Source organism: Salvia hispanica, chromosome 1, assembly GCF_023119035.1.
Source record: "Salvia hispanica cultivar TCC Black 2014 chromosome 1, UniMelb_Shisp_WGS_1.0, whole genome shotgun sequence".
Taxonomy (NCBI): Eukaryota; Viridiplantae; Streptophyta; class Magnoliopsida; order Lamiales; family Lamiaceae; genus Salvia; species Salvia hispanica.
Window position 1 is genome coordinate 11,306,251 of NC_062965.1, and position 22,432 is coordinate 11,328,682.

The following is a 22,432-nucleotide window of genomic DNA, read 5'->3' on the forward strand; positions in this document are numbered from 1 at the left end:
TCATTAATTAATTTTTCAATTTTTTTATAAAAATTAAATAATTTCTTAATATTTATGCTAAATCAAAATGAGACTATAAATACCGGAATAATGTGAATCACAAAAACTAGCTATACATTTTCGTATTTCAGAATTTATTTAATTAAGCCATCACCTAATTCGTAAACGTGAAAATAACAGTGGGCCCATTGAAAGCCATTTCGTTTATAATGTACTCTGGTAGGAATTTATTTCCTCACTAGTATTTTCTATATTGTCCTTTGTTTATTATCCATATTAAGCGGTTACGATAATATAATAATATAAAATACCTAGAAAATAGTGATTTTGAGGACCATAAATGTACTGTCACTGATAAGCAATATTTTTTCACCTAAGGTGAAAATTGGGTGAACACATTCACTAACACTTGACAGGCTGTACCAGGTCAAGAACCATAGATATATGAAGATTAATTTTGGTTAAAAGAATTAATAGTGTGTGCGGAAAACACACCAAAAAGAGATGTTTGGGTAACCTCTGACTTATAAGAAAAACTGCGTGGCACATAATGAATAGGAGTAGCATTTTGTATTTATTCTTGCGTATTAAATTCAACTATCCCAGAAATTAATTGTGGAAGAAAAGAAATAAATAACTCCAATGGAACACCCCAGACACCATATCTCCTATTCAATGCTATGCTATGAAATAATTTAACAAATAATTTTAGTAATTAGATGAAATTCTTGTTGAAAACCCTCATTCATGTATTTCTATTGGATTAAAAGATGAGTTAGTGACTCATTTCTACATAATACTAGAGCGTATCCAAGTCGATATGAATCTTTTTCTCTCGCTCTTAATTGTATGTATGGTGTCATCCCTCTTTACTACGTGTGTAGCAATTATTATGTTTCATCTATACATAAGACCTTTAAGGAGCGAGTAAGTCATTTCTGTAACTCTTGATCAGACGTTAGAAATATCAATTTAATAATCATTTGAATAAAACACCCCCAAAACAAGTATAGGATGGCATATATCCCTTGGAAGAATAATTTTGTCCACAATGACATTATCTTATCCAATTGACCACACCCTAAACTAATACCCCAAACCACAAAGTAAATTAAGACAAAATTAAACCCAAGGTATAGGTAACCGGTGACTTACTCCTAGGGCACAAAAAATAGTGTATTAGTACTATATATATAGGCGATACAATATTAATTAAGTTGCAAAATTTAAGCAAAAACTAATGGAGTATGAAGATCAAGAAGAGGAGCAAGAGTTAGGATACAACACTGAATTATCAGTCCTCCCGAGCCCGGTCCGCTACAAGGAGTGCCTGAAGAACCAAGCCGTGGGCATCGGCGCCCACGCCATCGACGGCTGCGGAGAATTCCTCCCCGCAGCCGCCGACGACGACTCCCTCAAGTGCGCCGCCTGCGGCTGCCACCGCAACTTCCACCGCCGCGTGGGGTTCGGGAGCCCGCAGCAGCCGCTACTTCTGGCCCACCCGATGGGCTACAGAAGTAGCGGCTACTTGCAAATGCGGCCGCCCCCCAAGAGGGCAGCCCTGGCGCTGCCCTCGACCTCAGGGGGCGGCCACGGGGACGAGATGTTGGAGGATTACTACTCCGGGCCCGGGAGCAGCGGGGCGAAGAAGCGGTTCCGGACGAAATTCACGGCGGAGCAGAAGGAGAGGATGCTGAGCTTGGCGGAGCGGCTGGACTGGAAAATCCAGAAGCAGGATGAGGAAATAGTGCAACAATTCTGCGGCGAGGAGGGCATCAAGAGGCACGTGCTTAAGGTGTGGATGCACAACAACAAGCACACTCTTGGTAAGAAAACCTAGTATAGCTTGCCCCGGATTCCTCGTGTCGGCCTTTTTCATTAGTTCTGTGAATTAATTCTTGCTATTTTATGTATCTTTTGCTATTTATGGCATGATTTTGTAACTTAATTTTAGGGTGCATGCTTGCTCTAGTGCAAAACCATTAATTAGCTGTTTCACTACTAATCTAAACTTCAATTAGGGTTTTCTATTGTACTATTTCTCAATTTCCTTTAATTTCTTGTACATTTTGGATTAATTGGTGTTTGTTCTGGAATGATTTTGGCTGATTTAATTAGGATACATATGAACAAGATGTGTTTGTGTGTGTATGTAGTCTGGTTCAAGAATTGAAGGGGTTGAGTTTGTTGATTATTTTTATTGAAATATTCTACTTGTGAGTTAGAGCCAACTTGTGTTAGTTTTCACTTTTCAGCAATCAATTTCCCCAAACCACCTTTTCGTTTTCATTTTGCAGAAAAACCTGAAGCCTTCTGCACCGCATTCATTGCCTGTGTTATTGGTAGAATTTCGAACTCTGTGCATTTATTGGAACAAGTTTTAATCCCATCCATTTATTTCCACTGCATTCCTCTTTTTAATTTGAGGCGTCAAGCGAATTAAGCCACCAAATTGGTTTTATTTTTCCACTCTTGCTCAAGTAATATTCAAGCTGAGATGCCGTGATTAAGCTAGAAGATAAGATGTAGTAGATCATATTAAGACAATGATTGACTTAAATTTTAGTAATATGTGATTTGAATCCGTAGATATCATGTTCAAGAGAATTCATTTAGTTATTTCAGTTCTAGCTTATTTATTGTTCAACCTATTTTAAACTCATTTAATTAAATAATTTCAGACATATATATAGAGTTTGAAGCGATTCGAAGAAGAAGCATAAGGCACATATAGTTTCACTAACATTATATAAATAGAGCTTAATGAAATTAACTATATAAATAGTTATAAGATCACTTATTCAGCATGAACATGCATACCAATTATGAATATATGCTTACCATGCAGTCATAATTTTTTTCGAATAAACAAAAGTATCAGTCTAATAAACTAGATTTTAATTATTATAGTCAATAAAAATGATTACAATCCCAATTATATATGAAAAGATTTTAACATTATGTAGTTAATAAATGATCCAATTGTAAAGCTTAGTTGTTTATGTATTGGAAAAGCCTAAGCATTTTTTGAATAATTATGCGGTGATATATGCGACTTGTACACCTTCACCCACTAGATACTTTCCTGCTGTAGTTGATTTTCAGTATATGTAAAGTCTGTGTAATTTTTATAAGAATATTAATTTGTGGTCCACAAATTCGAAACAAAAAAGCGAATTTGATCCAAAATATAATCATTTGCTATTAAAACTTCCAAAACTTTATAGGTTTAAGAAAGGGACCCTATTATGTTACATATTTTATTTTTTCTTTTCATTTTTGTCTGTATATATAAAATGAGCAAATTTGAACTTTCAAAATTTCTACAAATATTCTTGAACCTTAATAAATTGTGAGTACCGTCAGAGTAGTTTAATATTGTACAACCTAGGTCAATTGATGAAAATTCACAAAAATAAATGTAGTAGTGATTACCACTGTTTTACATTGTATCGAAATAGTACAGTATCATAGTATTTTAATTGAGCTAGTAGTACAAAAAAACTGATGTCGTATTTTTTTTTGTTCGTAAAAATTGAAGTGTGTACTCCCTTCGTTTCTTCATAGTTGAGGCGGAACTTTTCGCCACGAAGTTTTAAAAATGAATGATGGATGTGTTAAATAAATAGATAAAAAAGTTAGAGAGAATTTTACTATCAGATGATATATATTTCTTGTGCAAGACACCTCAAAGTGTAGATAATTAGGCCAAAGATTTAAGGTTATTTTATACACAAAGAAAGTGATCAAATGCATGGCTATTTAATAAAAAGATGACAATTCACATACCAGTCAAACCACACCTTAGTTTATAATTAATGCTATTTTCTATATTTAATGAAATGCAAAACCAAAGAGTACATGTTGATTATAGTTAAAGCAACACCCAATGGTCAACCTAATTGCCCCATTTGTAAATGATTGTATCCACTTTTTTTACCCAGACTTATTATAACGCACATTGTATTTATAATTTATCCGGATGGTATTACCGGGAAGTCATATTTAGTCGTACAAATATTACATAATTTTGTCATTATTAAAATTTTCCTAAAGTGGCAAGTAAACAGCTACCCAAAATGGTGTTATTGTACTCCTAAATAAAAAAAGCTGTCTTATTGTACATGTTAATTAATCATGTGCAGTCTGCTTCAATGACATAATAAATTTTATAAAGGAATTCAAAATAGCGAAATTAGAAAGTTGTCTATTGGCTTTTATTATCTTTATTACTATTAAAAATTACTTGAGTCGAAAATTAAGTATTTCAATATGCAATGTATCCGAGATGATAAATTTCGTACTAGAGTTATATTACTCCATACAGTAAATATAAAAGTAGGTACGCATTTATTAAAATAGTACAATTCGGATTCCTACCTTTTAAATTCTAAATTTTGATAAACTGTGTGTGTATTTAGAGAGTATTTCTAACAAAAATTATATTTAATGGAGTATTTCTTTTTTTTAGAGAATTTGTCTTATAATCAAGCAATGTTTTCCGATATTCACGGCGTTACATTACTAACCAAAAATAAAATTGAAAGTATTAATTGAAGACAAAATGACTATCTATTAGAAAGCATTGAGTTATTTTTTTTACACTAGTAATTGATACAAATATTGAAGAAAGATGTAAATTCAGTAGAAGGTCAATAATATTTTAAAGATTAATTTTTTTTTTCATCTGAAACGGAGTATATGATTATGTCTATTTCTATTTAAATTATTATGATTTGTATCGTCTTATCATCCTCGGCATTATGATTTATGAATTGATTCATATTATCTCAAAAGGTAATGAGGTCAATAAATTTTAATGGTCAACTCAATCTTGACACAATTAGCCCGTTAAAATTGACTATTGAGGGCTTAGCCTGCTTTCTTTACTTAGAAAAAAATCACCTACGTTATATTTCTTGTAAAATTGATTCTAAATATTATATTTTTTGAATTTATTTCAATTTTTTATTTTTTTTCAGTATCTATTAATGTCACAGCATTATATATATATTTTTAAATTGTTCTCAATACTATTATATATTTATTTTCAATTTTTTGTGTTTCCAACATAGTATTTGATTAACTTATCAAACCAATTTAATTAATTTTTGAAAATAACTAATTAATAATAAATAAACTATAGTAGGAGTAGTATATTATCATGAATGTAAAAAGAATTGAAATAAATAGTTGGATAATATCATTTAAAACTGAGATTAGTACAAATCGAATAGGCTAACCAAGAATTTGGAATCAAAATGGACTTTTGACAATTTATGAGCATAGCTCATATACACGGGCGTAGGCCTATTTGAAGATTGCTTTAAGTGAATAACAGTTAAATAAATGGGCCTAGGCCCATATTTATAAGATACTGTTTAACTTTTATCGTGATTATATAAGAAGAAACTCAAAAGCCCATAAATACACGTAAGTCGAACATCTTTCAATATTACATGCCAATCCCGTCTCATAAAAATAGAAATTAGTGGATCTCATAATTGAATAACACTATTCTATTTTTTTTTCTTTTCTTCTATTTTATTTTACCAATTGTACATTACAATTCGTATCGTTTCAAAAGGTTCTATTTTCCAAGTACGAGAGTAGTATTTATTCCGAGGGTAGTATTTATTCCTGAGTCCAAATTTATTATGAATATATATTTAATATACTTTGTATCAATGATTGTCCTAGATTTCGCGTGATCCATGATTTCATCAACATGTCATCAAACAGACTTTCCTATTGCAAGTTTTACTCACGTACAAATTGTTAAAGCACAAAAAATTGTTGAATTTTAGTTTAGAATTAAAAATGAGAGATTTCGGAAAAAGGGATTAATTTCGCTGACCTTTCGAAATTAAGGATTCAATTCGCTGACCGTTCGGAATATGGGATCGAGACATGCGAATTTTTCAGAATAAGGGTTTTTTGCCTTTTTCTTGTTTTTCTCTTATTTTTTCTTATTATTTCCTTCACAATATTTATGAAGTGACTAAACTACCCACTTAAAATTTTAACTCCAAAGAAAGAGTATCGAGCAAGCTTCACAAAGTGTGCGGGGACTTGAAGGTGGAAGGGATCTACGTGAGAGGCTCTGTAGTGCTCTCTATTCTCGTCCTATTGAATACAAGCCTCCGGTATAATACCTACTTTATATGTAGGTCGATTTTGTGGAAAGTTTTCTGCAGTCTCTGCTTTCCGATAAATATTCGATTACATTTCAGGCTGAGTTTCTGTGCATCTTTCAAACACCACAATCATCATTAAGGCATTTACCCAAATAGGTTAGGCGAACGAAACATAAACAACAAAAGTTCTGTGTTGTCTCAATATTAATTCAAGCTATTTCTGTTCATACAAACACATTAACTGCATAATATAACTCTCAAAACCTTATCTTCAAGCACATCAGCCGCATGGAATATAAATCACGAAGCTCCATTAACTGCATAGTATAATAGTATTTCCTATTTCTATTGCCATCTCAATTTCTGTAAAGTCATCACCAGAAATTTCTTCCTATCTCGCCTCCTGTATCATTCTCTTTCTTTTAAGCACTTTTATTTGATACATACTTATTTTAATTTTATGCTTTCTTCTCTATCGGCTGAAAGTTGAAACTCTAATTTTTCCTATGTTGTGTTGGTATCAGAATCGGAGTTAAAATTTTAAGTGGGTAGTTTAGTCACTTCATAAATATTGTGAAGGAAATAATAAGAAAAAATAAGAGAAAAACAAGAAAAAGGCAAAAAACCCTTATTCTGAAAAATTCGCATGCCTTGATCCCATATTCCTAAAGGTCAGCGAATTGAATCCTTAATTTCGAAAGGTCAGCGAAATTAATCCCTTTTTCTGAAATCTCTCAATTAAGAATACATCCAAATCCAGTTATATAAATCCAAGTAAAACTATAATATACGTTTAATGAGGAGTAATTACACTTTACATACAAAATGTTTCACCAATGTTTCAATTGAGTACAACATGTTTTAAGTTAACAAATATCATACAAAAAATTTGATTAGTGTTTCAAATTAGTACATTCCGTCTAAAAATCACTAACATCGTTACTTTTTCTTATTTTTCATCCTTTCGAATCTAAAATTAGCTACAAATATTAGCCGAAAGTTAAATATGAATTTATTGTGTAATAAAATGCCCATATGGCAATGCATAAGGTATTATTTATAGAAATAATATCATGTTTTTTAGGGCACAATTTTGGAGAAAAATAAGAAAAAGTAATAGTATTAGTGATTTTTAGATGGAATGTACTAATTCGTAACACTACTCAAACTTTTTATATGATATTTGTTAACTTGAAACATTTTGTTGTTAATTGAAATATTGTCGAAGCATTTTGTGTTAGATTGTAATTACCCCCGTTTAATGAAGTTTCCTTTTTTCCAGCTACATAATAGAATAGTGTAGACTTGTAGTAAGTATACTAGCATATTTGGCGGTGATTAAATTTTAAACACTATAATATAGTTATAATTTATAAATATCAAATATAGCATAAAAAATATAGAATCCTCTATAATAATGATTCTTGGGGAAAGAGATTTTTCCAATGTTCACAATGTTCTAGGTAAGAAATGGAGCATAGTAATCGGACTTTCCAATGGAAGCATGGATCTATTTATACAATACAATTATACTTTTGGATCAGATGGGTGTATCCGAATTCCAAATGCACTAATTAAATTATAACCATAAAAAACATAAATAGACAAATTTAATATGTATTTGTCATATTATGATATTTTGCGACAAACAATCCCTTGGGGACTATTATGCCATCGCAGATAGTACTGTATTATTTTTAAATGGTTTAATTCGAATAAATCTATGAACTTTATGATATTTTATTTCAATATTTTGTTCGCATCTCTAAAAGCACATTTTGTGGCCGTGGATGTAATGGCAAGAAAAGTGCATCTTTGTGGTATAGTTGTTGTTATTTATCTTCATTATCCTTGTTTATTCTGTTTCATTTTTATTCAAAAAATGTGTCAAATTTGTTTCCTTTAGTAGTTTTACCCGGTAAGCACGTCAAAAAAACATACTAACATCCGTTGCGTTTGTGATTAAAGCAAGAGAAATTTTGTTGATGATTTTTTTAATCAAATTAGAAGTATGTATCAAATTGATAGCTCTAGCATAGTACTAGTACATGTAATATTAATACAACTGAAAAATGACAATATATTATTATATACGAGCACAATTATAGCATATTTTACCTTTTCTTTTTATTCCTATCCATAGTCACTTTTTCGTAGAGTTTTTCCTTAGAGATGGTATTTCGACAGCATGTATTCGTATCAACTTTCAAATTCTTCCACAATCAGTTCAAAGAATAAAATTAAAAATGATATTATAACTTTACTAGATAATACGAGATGTTACTAGCATATTATACAGATCAGATCACCATAAAAATATTCTCCTTGTATCCAAAAAAAATAATTCACTTTTACTGTTACAATTCAATCTCTGAATATTAGTTCATTTTCATTATTGTAGGTTTTTGATTATGAGTTCATTCTTTACTAACAATAATTCAATTATTTTTATTCTCTCTTACCTACCTTGTCAATATTGCAGTAAAACTCATTTCATTTTCAAATTTTCTGTTTATAATAGACGGAATGAGTATTATCTAGTTATAAGAAAAGTATATTGTTTTCGATTATTATTATAATGTACACATAGGGACTAAAAATTGTTGAAAACTATTACTTCCTCTATCTCGACTAAGATGACACTTTTCTTAGTCGTCGGCACGAGAAAAAGGTGAGTGTAAGTATTAAACGGAGAGAGAAATAGAGTTGACTATTTTAATTTGTAGTGAGAAAAGTAGTTAGGTGTATTAATGGAAGAGAGAAAGTTATCAAAAATATAAATGTGTCATATTATTTGAGATAAACTAAAAATGAAAAAGTGTCATCTCGACCGCGAAAATATCTATTTTTGGCAAATATTTGACGTCTCATATTGTTTTCTATCAAATTAAAAACGAAGTTTGATCAGAAAATTTATCAAAAAACGTTATAAGCATTAAACAATCAAATACTACTGTATTGTTAATTTTGACAAGATTATATTTACACGGGACAATTGTATAACTCATTGACACACTATTCTAACAAGCTCAGTCTAAATCTCAAATTAATCGACACATGAAATATATTGGTACGTAAACGTTGTGTTTATGTGGACATAATAATGACATAAATAATATAAGTTGAATAATCAAGTTATTTAAAAAGTAGAATAAAATGAAATTTGATTTCCCTGGTCAACGATATGGAAAAGGGCAATTTGTGGAAGAGTTGAAATTGGAGTCTGACAAGTAAAAGAGAAAAAGAGAAGTTGGCCGCCTCTGTTTCTCCGTCACTCCGTATATACGTACACGCCGCTGTATCTATATACGGCAACATTTCTTAACTTTTGCTTTTAAACCATTCCTGCTCCTGCTCAATTCATGGCCGCGCTTTCGCCGCCGATCAAACCGGCGCCGCTCGCCTCGACGAGAACTGCTCGCGCCGATCACGCTCTCCTGTCCTCCGTGTCGTACGCGAAGCGGAGCCGGATTCCGAGGACAATTCAGGTGAGGGCAGATGCGGCGACGCAGGCGAGCATTGATTTCAGCGATCCGGATTGGAAGTCAGAGTATCAGCGCGATTTCGAGGCTCGCTTCCGCATTCCGCATATCACTGATGTGATTCCCGATGCCGCCTCCTATCCTTCCACCTTCTGCTTGAAAATGAGGTTTGCACTCGGAATTGAGTATTCTCATTTTAGTTGATTAATTATGATCGACCGTGATTCATACGCTTTGTTTCTATTGAAATCAAAATGGAGCAGTTTTTTTATTGAGAGAACGATTTGATTTAGTAAAATTGTGTTGCAGGAGTCCTATAAGTTCTCAATTTGCGGAAGGTTATCCATCAGATGAAGCGTGGCACGGTTATATCAATAACGACGACAGAGTACTGCTTAAGGTATGAACATGATGCCAATTCAGTTTTACTCAAGCCTTATTACTCTATAATGTCTAAACTATTTGGATTTAGTATGATGTTAATCTTTCTGATCGCTTAAGCTTGCATTAAATGGAAAATAGTATGACCACTTCATATCTCTTCACACCGGAGGCCTAATGTAGTACTGATTTTCTTTTCGGCATTCGATGTTTCAGGTTATACGTTTTTCATCTCCTACGTCTGCGGGTGCTGAGTGTATCGATCCTAATTGTTCCTGGATTGAACAATGGTAAAAATCATATTGCAAGGTTTCACTTTCTGAGGTTTGATATATAGAGCAAAATTTGTCCATCATAAAAATTCCGTAGTTTGAAAAAGTTCTGAATGTCAGGGTTCACCGTGCCGGACCCAGGGAGAAAATATACTTCAGGCCAGAGGAGGTAAAAGCAGCAATTGTTACATGTGGAGGCCTTTGTCCTGGTCTCAATGATGTGATACGTCAGGTATCATCTAATAAGCTTAACAGTACATCTTTTGAATGACCATTTTTGTAACTTATAATCTTCTTGTTAATGCTGCAGATAGTCATCACCCTTGAGATATATGGTGTGAAGCAGATTGTTGGGATTCCCTTCGGTTATCGCGGCTTTTCCGACACAAATTTAGCTGAGATGCCTGTGAGTATATTTTGAAAGGATATAGTTTTTTGGCCAATGGATCTCTGTGTAAAAGAGGTTTTTCTTACTAGATGTGTTATCAATTGCTTTTGTTTAGAGTTCAATAACATGTTCTAGTTGGGAAATGTTTATGGATGATAGTAATTCACAGCAACAAGTTCGCCTATATGGACAATGTTGCAGTAGAAATTTGCAACACAAAATCCTGTAAAATTCGTAAACCATTCTGTAGGATGTAATCATGTAACCATCAAATGATCCTCTACTTTTCATTAGCTTGTCTTATATTGATGATTGATGCACTATCCAGTAACTTACTAATTTATAATGAATCCTTTCTTAACAAGTTGGATAAATTAGGAGTCATGACTCTTGACAACTTTAAATGTGCCTTCAGCTCTCTAGGAAAGTGGTCCAAAATATTCATCTTTCTGGAGGAAGCTTGCTAGGAGTTTCACGGGGAGGACCAACAGTGACTGACATTGTGGAAAGTATGGAGGTAAGTTTTGTGGTTGCCTGTAATATCTGGTTTCATCATATTTTGTTTTAAAATGCAACATTTGTGCCAATACTAATTCGAGAATTGATGGCAGGAAAGAGGTATAAATATGCTTTTCGTACTGGGTGGAAATGGTACACATGCTGGTGCCAATGCCATACACGAAGAGGTTTTTTGCTTATGGCTTTTGTATTTAGATTACACCTTGGTATACATTATCTGCATTTTCAGCAACAGAGTTTCTAAACTAGGTACAAAGTTCAAATATGAAGAACTGGAAACTATATAAGTAATACATATAAAGTCCTAACTGCAAGGTTACATGGGATGCATAGAATAGACTTCTGTAAATAAAATTTAATAAGTAAGATAACATTTGACCTGATATTTTTCTTGGACAAAGGAAAAACTTTTTATAAGTTTGGGTGCTATATCATGACAAGATACTCATGCCGAATAGAAAATCACTGCACATTGCACATCTAATTGTTTACTTCCGTGTTTTTGTGCTTCCATCCAGTGCCGCAAAAGAGGTTTGAAGATAGCTGTAGTTGGTGTGCCAAAAACCATTGACAATGATATTCTGCTTATGGATAAAACATTTGGTTTTGATACGGCCGTTGAAGAGGCACAAAGAGCAATTAATTCTGCATATATTGAGGTCAAAAGTCATACTCTTTTATCTTTTGAGTATCTCCATAACAGATTTGATTGTTCATTCACTTGCTAGCTATCCTAAACTATCTTCAAGCTCAAGGACTATGCAATGCTACTCCCATGTTACATCCTTATTTAAGTGATTCCCTCTCTGATTCAACAGGCGCATAGTGCTTATCGTGGCATCGGGATTGTGAAATTGATGGGTCGAAGCAGTGGTTTCATAGCTATGCAGGCATCTCTTGCTAGTGGGCAGATTGATGTATGCCTGATTCCGGAGGTACAATTTCCGCAGACTCGATTAAAAACTATAATCCATTTTGCTATTCTGGTCATTTGTCTCAGTATTTTCCTTAACCAATCAGGTAAAATTCAATCTGCATGGACCTCATGGTGTCCTAAATCACCTAAAATACCTGCTTGAGAGAAAGGGGTCTGCTGTTCTCTGTGTTGCAGAAGGAGCTGGTCAGGTCAGTCAGATGATGCCTCTCTTTTTTGGTCTAAAATACGTAGTCTCATTTTCCAGAATAGCACACAACTACCGTCTGAATTTAACTTTCACAGTTCTCCATCATCGTGTTCTCCGAGTTAATTTTGTGAAGTAGAACATGAAATTATACCTGATGCATGCTCTTGATTGTGAAAGATTGAAAAAAATCTTTCAGTATCTATTTGCACAGGTAGGGATTTTAAAATTAAAGTGCTATTTTTGTTTTGCATTCAGGATCTTCTACAGAAGACCAATGCTACAGATGCATCAGGGAACATCGTTCTGGGGGACATTGGTGTTCACATACAACAAGAGGTTTGATCCTTCACCCACTTGTAGTCCTCAACATAGATTTTTCATCCCTATTGCTTTGCTTCACTGATTATGATACGTTAATTGACCTCTCATTTCTGGACTGCACCTCCTCCATATTTTAATCTTAAAACCTTGAGATGTAAATGCATACGTCAACTAATATACCTTTACTCACACACAACTTACAGGTGAAGAAGTTTTTCAAAGAGATGGGACATCCGGCAGACGTGAAATACATTGATCCGACTTACATGATCCGTGCATGCCGTGCAAATGCATCAGATGGGATTCTATGCACTGTGCTTGGCCAAAATGCCGTAAGCCGTTATTTGTCATACCACTCTCTATCTTTTCATGTGGATGTACGTTAGCTTTACATAGCACGTATAAAATTTTATACTTGTGGCAGGTTCATGGTGCGTTTGCTGGGTATAGTGGCATCACCGTGGGAATATGCAATACACACTACGCGTATTTCCCAATTCCGGAAGTGATAGCTCAGGCCAAGGTCCTCGATCCCAACAGCCGTATGTGGCATCGATGCTTAACCTCAACTGGCCAACCAGACTTCATGTAATTAATTTATGTCCGACAAGCAAAGACATGACAATTCATTCTGCAGAGTAGAAGAAAACGGGCTGCCTTTGCCTGGTAGTTTCACCCTATTTATCCCAACAATTTTCAAGTGTACAGCATTCACATAGCCATAACGAGGCGGTAATAAGCTTAATTTTTTGGACTTTCAGCCCAAGGAAAAAACACTTAAGCCCTACATTGGGATAGTGAAAAATTTGTTAGTGCTAGACTTTTAACGCCACAAAAAATTGATTCTTTGGTGGTTAGTACTGAGATAGTCTTCATATGAACAGGTATATTCTGATTTTGTATGTCATTCAGATCCTGTTACGCGCATGTTATATGTGAAATAAATATTTGTTTGATTACCTAGAATCCTAGAGCATGGACAAAGTCACCATGAGATTGAATGATAGTGCTTTATTTGTGGAAACTAGTGTTAACACCCGTGCTATGCACGGGCACGGGACATAAGATTTTCAAATAATGAATACAAATTCTAAAGAAATTATAGAAAATAAGAATTCAAAACAATATAAAGATTTACATAATTTTAATTTTGATATAAGAGTAAAATATACTATAAAAAAAATGACAAAGAAGAGATGTGTGACTAATGATAAAAGAGTATGAGTTAGTTAGATTATAATAAACAAATAAATAAAATATGTGTGAGTAGATATCAAAAAGAAAACAATAAGATAATTGGAAAAAAAATAATCCAACAATTGTGATCAACAAAACATAAATATCCGTAAGTTTTGAAAAACTTGTTTGTAAACAACATTTGTAGTGAAATCACCCCTACTAATTAGAATAAATATTCATAACATTTTAAACTATTAATAACATTATAAACAATAACAAAAAGAAAATGTACTCCTCTCAACTCATTCTAAATGAAACATTTCATATTCGATAAACAGTACCTACAACTTAAAACTATCAACTAAGTGAGTCAAATAAAATAAAATAAATAAATCATATATTACTAATACCATGCACATAACATACGATTTTCAAATAATGAAGGGAAACTAAACTATTCAATCATTCACAACTTGTAACTCTTTAAGGAACAATATATAATTGACTCTGACAAAAAAAAAAGATTTTTTCAAATATAAACCTACATAAACAATATAGAGCAATATATATTTCAAATAACATCAAATATTGTTAAATAAAACTCCATTTGTGATTTTTTGAATTAGTAGAAATGAGAAACAAATAATACTAATATTTATTTCTTCATGATTTGGAAAACAATTTATGCAACCACACCAATATAATATCATAAATCACTAAATAAATACAATATAATATTCTATCTAAAATTATACTCCCTCCGTCCCACATAATTTTACTCAATATTCCATTTTGGGCCGTCCCACATAATTTTACTCATTTCACTTTTACCATTTTTGGTAGTGGACCTCATATTCCACTAACCCATTCCTACTCACATTTTATTATAAAACTAATACTTTAAAAGCATGACCCACATCCCACCAACTATTTCAACTCACTTTCCATTACATTTCATAAAACCCGTGCCGGGTCAAAGTGTGTAAAATTATGTGGGACGGAGGGAGCAGAAGAGGAAATATAAAATTAAAAAAATAAGGAAGAGAAGATCGTCTTCTCCACCAACACACAAACCCTCGACACACTTCCACCTCTTCTCCAATCACACCCATCGCACGTTCTTGAAGCCAAATTCTACGGGTAGCACATGATCAATAAATTATATCAAGTTTCCTCTTTTATCAACAGCCGATTGAAGGATTTAACCGAAGGACCTTCCTCCGCCGGCGTCTGCTGCGACAAAAACGATGGCGACCAAACGGGGCAGATCGGAGTTCAAAAGGAGGAAACTTGCTACAACACTTCTTGATCAACCAAAAAAACCATTAAACCAAGCAAATCAAAAAAAAATCTGGAGCCGGATCAAGCTCACGAACGACAGCCAAAGAAAATTCGAAGAATACTTCTTCCAAAGTAAAAATCGATTTGAATATTTGAAACTACAAAGATTAGAATGGCTAAATTGTTCAAAGTTTCTGAATTTATCTACTTCAACATAAACTTCAAAAATTTAGATTGTTATGATCTGCATGTGTAAATTATAGATTGGAACTGCGAAATTATGAATACACATAACTCAAAAGCGAAAACTTAATAGTAGATTCGAATCCAGAAGTGACTAAAAGCAAAGGACCAAATATCAAATTTTTGAAAGACAAGCCTTTAAATTTCAATGTTTATTAGAAATTTAATTTGGGTAAATGTGGTAACCGTCATGTATTCCACACGTACATTTAGGTACATTTGCTAAAGATTAAATACAGATTCCAGACAAAATGGATAATGCAAGGTATAGATGGCTTACCTCATTGATTATTTGAGCTTTCATAAAGAAAATAACTCTTCCTTTATAGTAGAAGATCTCTTAGTTTCTTCATTTGCTTAAATTGAAAATATATATCTGCAAAATGAGAAGAAAATTGCTTAGCTGGTTGTAGAATTAAAACAATAGTGTTCTAAAAGTGTAGGTCAATCAATTTACATATTCTTGTCTGACTATAGTATGAGAGTATGGTTTCATCTAAATAGAATACATCTTGCAAATAATTTTTCTTAAAACATGATTGTATGATAAGATTTTGTTGGTTTAGTATACTTTGTGTTCATTTAGTGGATTAAGAGATGTTCAGATTAGAATAAGTGCTAAAGCTTAAACTCTTGTTGATTTCATGTGCCTCAATACTAATGTGCCTGGACTAAGAAACTAAAAAAAGCAAACCTCAAAACAAAAACAAAGACTTAAAAAATCATTCATTAAACAGAAGAATATAGAGACTTTTAATTTATAACTTTGATTAACACTTGCAGAAAAACCATTCATTAAAGACCAAAATAAGTTAAGGTATTAGTTTTATCTTACCAACATCAAGTTCATTATTATATACGTAAAACCATTATAAGCCATAAATTTAGCTAAGTCATACCCTTACACCAACATTTGAGAAGCCTCTGCTTCAATTGAGCATTTTTTGCAACATGTATAATGCCAATATTTGTAAAAAATTAGAAAAACTTAATTACAAAGTCAGCTTCCCCTCCAAAAAGGATAAAATTGTCTTTTCACCAAACTGACACTTTAGATTAGTAAGATAAAGGTAAAATCCGCTTCTTGATTCAACTATTTTAAACGACTTGTAATTGATTTAGATTTCAGATCTGTTCTAATAGAACACTCATTGTTTTCTACACGATAGCAGATCTGTTCTCATCTGTACAATAGCAGATATGAGGCAACAAAATGAAAGGAAACGGCACCGATGAAAGCGGTGGAATGTTATATGGGTTTGTAAACTAACAGACGGACGTAAACTGCGAAAGGTAACTAAATTTCTTTTCCCAACCATAGATCAATGATTTTTCTACATCAAACTTTCACAAATTGGTGAAAACCTACACAGATTTGAGAAAAAATTCAAAAGCATTCATACTTACAACCCCTGACTCAAAAACGTTTAACAACTTCACAGCAGACATAAATCAATTATTTTTTCAGAGCATGTTTAAAAATTAAACATAGCAGGCTTCAAAGATTGTAAAATCATATGTGTCAAATTCTAATCAAGATAGAGAACTTAAACAGTTCAGTGAGTTATTACAGAAGTTTCTCTAAATATGTATAATTAGAGCTTATTGCAATGTTTTCCATGTTTGATCCACACTAATAAGATTATTGATTCCTTACAGGTGACAAAATGAGTGAACAAAATTTCCAAAATAAGAGGAAGAAAATACAAAAGGTAAAGAGAGACGAAAAGATTAACATAGAGATTGCAATAGTGCAGATGAGTGATTCATCCATGAGAGACTCTTCAAGTCTACACTTGAAGATATAAGAAGTGCAGAAAACGATGCACATTAAAAGGTAACACATCCAAAGATATTACACAAATCCTGGGCAGTAACTATCTTAATGCCCTTTCTATATCAGATTACATAATAAATAGGTGATATTTATCAATTTGGATTTCAGAGTTAATTAGTTGAAAAGAATAGGACGAAGCTTCTCAATCAAATTCCTTGGAAATGTTGCTTGTATTCTCACACTTTGAAATGTTAGATAAAGTAAGTGCATTAAAACGTGGCAGATTTCCAGATTTATAGAAACAGATAGATAGATTATGAATCTGTCTTATAGTACTAAATTATACCTCTCGATCATGAAGCACACAATCTAAGCTAATGATTTCCTCCTTATTCCCAGGCACTGCAACATCAAAGACACGGATGCAACGCACTCTATCACAGAAGAAGTAATCGAAGGATACAAATTATCTATCAAGGTGCAACACCGAGGCATTGTTGAGTTCTTTTAATATCTCTTTCAACATAAACAAATTCAAAGATTAAACAACAACAACTAAAACAATGTTGCAGATTGCAGAGAAGTAGAAGGAATGAGATGAAGAAAATTGATCAAAGGGATACAGAGGGATGGAATAAGATATGGAAAAGCAAATTGCAAGAAGGTTACCAATGAGTTTGATGATTTCGATTCAGAGAGAAGTAAGTGATAGTGAGAGTGTTAAGATAGGGGGGTATTTATAGGACTCCCATCTTTAGCATGCTGGTTAGAAAGGTGCATCTTCCCCATAAAAACATAACATTAGAGACCTTTTAGATAATTACATTGGAAACAACAGCAAATATGAATTTAACACAATTTCTCTCTCTCTTGGAAACTGCTGAAAATATGAAGCACGGGTGGGTGTTAACTCAATTTCTCTCTTGGAAACTGCTGGAAATATGAATAGAAAAAAGTGTGACAGCCTATCAAATGTTTGCATTGCCAAATGAAAATTTACGTGGGCTGATAACTGAATTAGGGGATATTCATTATTTTTGGTAGATATAATATGTCATACATACTGAATGAATATTTTACTTAATTCAAAAAAGCTTTATTTTATAGGCTGTCACACTTTTTTTTAGATTTGCTTGTAGATTCTTTGTGTTTAGTGCTGAAAGTAATATTAAATATAATTACTAATACGTCAATAATTTTTTTCATGGATAAAGGGCATTGGAAATTGATTAATGGATCAGCAGCTTTGAAAGAATAAAATAAATATACATGTTGTAATAGAATAAATTTCTTTAGTAAAGACTGCAAACCTAACAAATATAGGCTCTTTCTATAAATTATGTCTTGATACATACAAAAAATTCAGGTATTAATTAGCTGCCTCCTCTATCTCTCTCTCTTGTCTCGGTCTCTCCCCCTCTAATAGCTCTAAATTGAGCCAACTGGATTTACCTAAACTACTCTCTCACATACTGTAATTTTTTCCCGCCAAAACAGCCATCAATGGCAATCTTGTTATTTTTACTACAACTCTCACTTTATATTAGTATAGATAGATTAGTGAGTTAGACATGAGGCTCAAGTTGGGTTGGCTCACTTCAAATTTAGATTTGCAGGCCATCCTTAGTCAACTCTCATCTTCTCATGCATGTCTTTTTTTTAGAGAAAGCTCTTTCTTTTTGGTAGAGAAAAGCAGGCATAAACCGAGATAAGAATTAATGTACTCCATCAGTCCGCGAATAGGAGTCTCGTCTTTCATTTTGATCAGTTCGCGAATAGGAGTCCTGGTTCTTTTGCTATAAATGGCAAAGAGACCCCATATTTCACTAACCCAATCCACTTACATATCATTTAAAACCAATATATGCAAGTGTGACTCATATTTTACTGACTTTTTTCCACTCACTTTTCTTAACATTTCTTAAAACACGTGCCGAAAAGAAATGAAACTCCTATTCGCGGACGAAGGGAGTATAAAAACACACTTAATTTATCATCCATTGCCAAATACTAAATCTTGTGGGTGGATTCTTCAATGCATGAACATTGTTGTAAACCATGTAAGCATATGCTGCAACATGACCGAATTAAAATCTTGAAGCATTATGGGAATCCTCAACTCAATAATCAATAGAGACATCAAAGTGTCTTAAAATCATAGTAACAACCACGTTATTATCAATCTCTAATTCCGAAACTCACACTTCCAATATTCTAGCCAACTCTAATCCATGAAATATACGCCAAACCTCATCAAGCAATAAAGAACAAACCCTGATATTAACCTCAAATTAACTCCAGTTACCTACATCATCTCTTATCAATCCTCCCTCATAGGCACGACCAGATGTCTGCTCTAGATAAGCATCTGTGTTCAACTTTAGAACTCCTGGCGAAGGTGACCTCCAGCCGACTAAAATTGCACTTCATGTCACCCCATCACCTCCTGGAGCTGCTAACCTGATATCATGAATATTCCTAGCCATAATAACAGTATGTGATATAACAGCCTTCGGACTCATCTGTACGCGTGCATAATAAATCATGCCTTTTTCTCAAATAAGCGAACATCCAACACCAAAAATTATGCACCACCTCCTCCCACTCCCTAAAGTTATAACTTAAATCTCACATTGTGAATCTCACGATCATCAAAACTTAGCGTTTGGACATCGAGTCTAAGAACCACTTCACCCCAGAAACCTGCAGATGCCCAACCCAACCCATGTTCGTCGCGCATCAATGCAATCACAGAGCATATATATCCAAGTTTCTAGGAGCATATTGACCACACATGTCAGAACATCGATACAAGGATATGCTTCGCTTTACCCTCTCATAAGTTTGTCAAAAAAACAACTCTAATCATATTTATTTTATGTAGTCTGTAAAACAAATTAAATATAAATTGTTCGCCAATAAGGATGGTTAAAATTTAGTACTAGTGTATGATTGGTTAATCTCTAATCACGTGACGTGGCCATAGATAGAGGCATGAGGTTATATCAAACCCAATAAGAATTTGACATTCAGAAAAGGGCTTTAGCAAGCCCATTAATACAAATCCCAATAGTCAAATAAAAATCCATCCATGGATATTAGTATTTTGGAATATTGACACCAAATTTTAAAAAAATTGAGTTTTTCCTACGAACTTTGAAATTGACAAATAATATCATAAACTTTATTTCGAGTTTGTTATTTTTCACCAATAAAAAAATTCAAGTTATATTTATAGATTGAAGAACAAATTTGGAGGATGTGCTTCAAGAAAAATATAATCAAAGATTGAAAATCTTCAAACTCTCGAAGTTGTTGTCGAGAAATTACAAAAAAAAAAAAGTCCGTATCATGATATTATTTGCCGGAATTTTTTCATTAGTGGGAAATATCAAACTTGGGGTAAAATTCGTGATATTATTTGCCAATTTCAAAATTCGTGGAAAAAATCCAACTCTTTTAAAGTTCCATGATATTAGGTGTCAATATGCCTACTATTTTTTTATCCAACTATACTTCTATTATTTTACCTATAATAGTGCGAGGCTGTTGCCTATTCATAGGATAATTATAATATTATATCATTAAAGGAAAATTTACACTTTTGCACCAAAGTTTTGGATGATAATCTCATATTTTGACATGGGATTAGATTCAAAAATCAAAGAATGTACTTGATTCAACTGTGATTTTGAAAGATAGTAATCCTATATAATAACGATGTACAGTACTATATATTTTTCTTACATCATTGCGTGGAATTCAGACTAGTAGCTCAGCACTTCAACATCAAAATACGTACATTCTTTGGGTACATTAATACATCAAAATCGACTGTGTTTTTTTATTTCCTCGTTCGCATTTAAATTTTGTGGTGATAGTGAAATTATCAAGTGCATTTCTCTCTTTATTAATGTGAGATTACGTGCAATAGGTGATATAGATTAAAAAAAAACAAATAAAGAATTTTTTTTGTTAGGGTGTCTCCGGTGGCACCCCTCCCACTCGCCCCTCCACTAGCCCTTCCCACAAAAACTGCATGTCACGTCAGCACTAGCCCTTCCCATTCCACTGCCATATCACTAGCCCTTCCCACTGCACTAGCCCTTCCCACAATTAAATTAATTCACAATTAAAATTAAAATTCACGGAATTAAATTCGACACAAATACGAACGGGAAATACGAATATTTCATTAAAAAAAAACATACATCATTCGAAAAAAAAATTACATAGTAGATAGAAAAAAAAAAAACCACATCAGTGTCCACCCCTCCGCGTCCAAACCTCTTCGATGATATCCTCCTGAAGTCGAATATGGGCATTTCTTTGCCGCATGTCGGCAAATGCGCGCAACCGCTCAACCTCTCCATGAGGTACCCCCATGTTCACATTCGCGGTGGCCACGCCGTGGCTTGGACCGGCACCCGTGTCATCTTCGCTGGTCCACTGAGTCAGTTCGTCCCCTTCACTTTCGACAATCATGTTGTGCAAAATGATACACGCGTACATGATGTCGCCGATGTTGGGAATATACCACTGCCGTGCCGGACCCCTCACCATCGCCCATCGACTCTGGAGCGCACCAAATGCGCGCTCAACATCCTTGCGCGCTGCCTCCTGCCGGGTCGCAAAGTAGGACTTCTTTGGCCCGATCGCATGTTTGACCGTCTTCACAAAGACGGGCCAGTTTGGATATATCCCATCCGCCAAATAGTATCTCATGTTGTGCTGGTTGCCGTTGGCGACGAAACTGATGGCGGAACCAATGCCATTGCACTGATCGTTGAACAGGGGCGACGACGGAGGACGTTGATGTCGTTGTTCGACCCGGCCACTCCAAAATAAACATGCCATATCCACAGCCGGTAGTCAACTACAGCTTAAGGATCATCGTGGGATGCTTGGCTTTGAAGCCGGAAGTGTGTATCCCCTTCCAGGCGGCGGGGCAGTTCCTCCACTCCCAATGCATACAATCGATGTTACCCAACATCCTAGGGAACCCGTGCACCGACCCGTGCATATTAATCAGCCGCTGGCAGTCTTCGGGGCTCGGACGCCGAAGATACCTCTCCCCGAATATCGCTCTAACGCCCGCGCAAAACTCCAACAGACACTCGACGATCTGAAGACTCCCCAATGTGGAGGTACTCGTCGAACATGTCGGCCGGGCCTCCGTACGCCAGTTGCCTGATTGCGGCCGTACACTTATGTGTGTCCGGGTTTGCCAGCCGCATCCTCCATGATCCTGAAAAACTCGTACCTTCTCTCTAATGCACCAACGATATGCATAAACAGAGGACGATGCATCCTAAAACGTCGGCGGAA

The 22,432-nt window shown here is 34.1% G+C and overlaps 2 protein-coding genes and 1 long non-coding RNA gene across 4 annotated transcripts; all 3 read left to right on the forward strand.

Moving 5' to 3' along the window:
- The first annotated feature begins 1,225 nt into the window (after positions 1 to 1,225).
- LOC125218632 (zinc-finger homeodomain protein 1-like) lies at positions 1,226 to 2,466 on the forward strand. Of its 2 annotated transcripts, XM_048120350.1 has the most exons (2): positions 1,226 to 1,826; positions 2,298 to 2,466. In XM_048120350.1, the coding sequence occupies exons 1-2, from the start codon at positions 1,241 to 1,243 to the stop codon at positions 2,441 to 2,443; spliced, it is 732 nt and encodes a 243-aa protein (XP_047976307.1). In that variant the 5' UTR covers positions 1,226 to 1,240; the 3' UTR covers positions 2,444 to 2,466. The 2 variants fall into 2 exon arrangements, with proteins under 2 accessions (XP_047976307.1, XP_047976314.1); XM_048120357.1 differs by lacking the exon at positions 2,298 to 2,466 and having other exon boundaries at positions 1,226 to 2,074.
- Positions 2,467 to 9,362: 6,896 nt separating this feature from the next.
- LOC125202846 (ATP-dependent 6-phosphofructokinase 5, chloroplastic-like) lies at positions 9,363 to 13,590 on the forward strand. Its single transcript, XM_048101326.1, has 13 exons — positions 9,363 to 9,786; positions 9,929 to 10,019; positions 10,217 to 10,290; positions 10,393 to 10,504; positions 10,583 to 10,678; positions 11,076 to 11,177; positions 11,272 to 11,346; positions 11,698 to 11,838; positions 11,998 to 12,114; positions 12,200 to 12,304; positions 12,559 to 12,639; positions 12,828 to 12,956; positions 13,049 to 13,590. Exons 1-13 carry the CDS (start codon positions 9,500 to 9,502, stop codon positions 13,214 to 13,216), a joined length of 1,578 nt encoding a protein of 525 aa, XP_047957283.1. The 5' UTR covers positions 9,363 to 9,499; the 3' UTR covers positions 13,217 to 13,590.
- A 2,931-nt stretch (positions 13,591 to 16,521) lies between these two features.
- On the forward strand, positions 16,522 to 17,936 carry LOC125202857. Its single transcript, XR_007173203.1, has 4 exons — positions 16,522 to 16,620; positions 16,987 to 17,164; positions 17,504 to 17,582; positions 17,677 to 17,936. It is a non-coding gene; the product is annotated as an uncharacterized LOC125202857 (long non-coding RNA).
- The last annotated feature ends 4,496 nt before the right edge of the window (positions 17,937 to 22,432 follow it).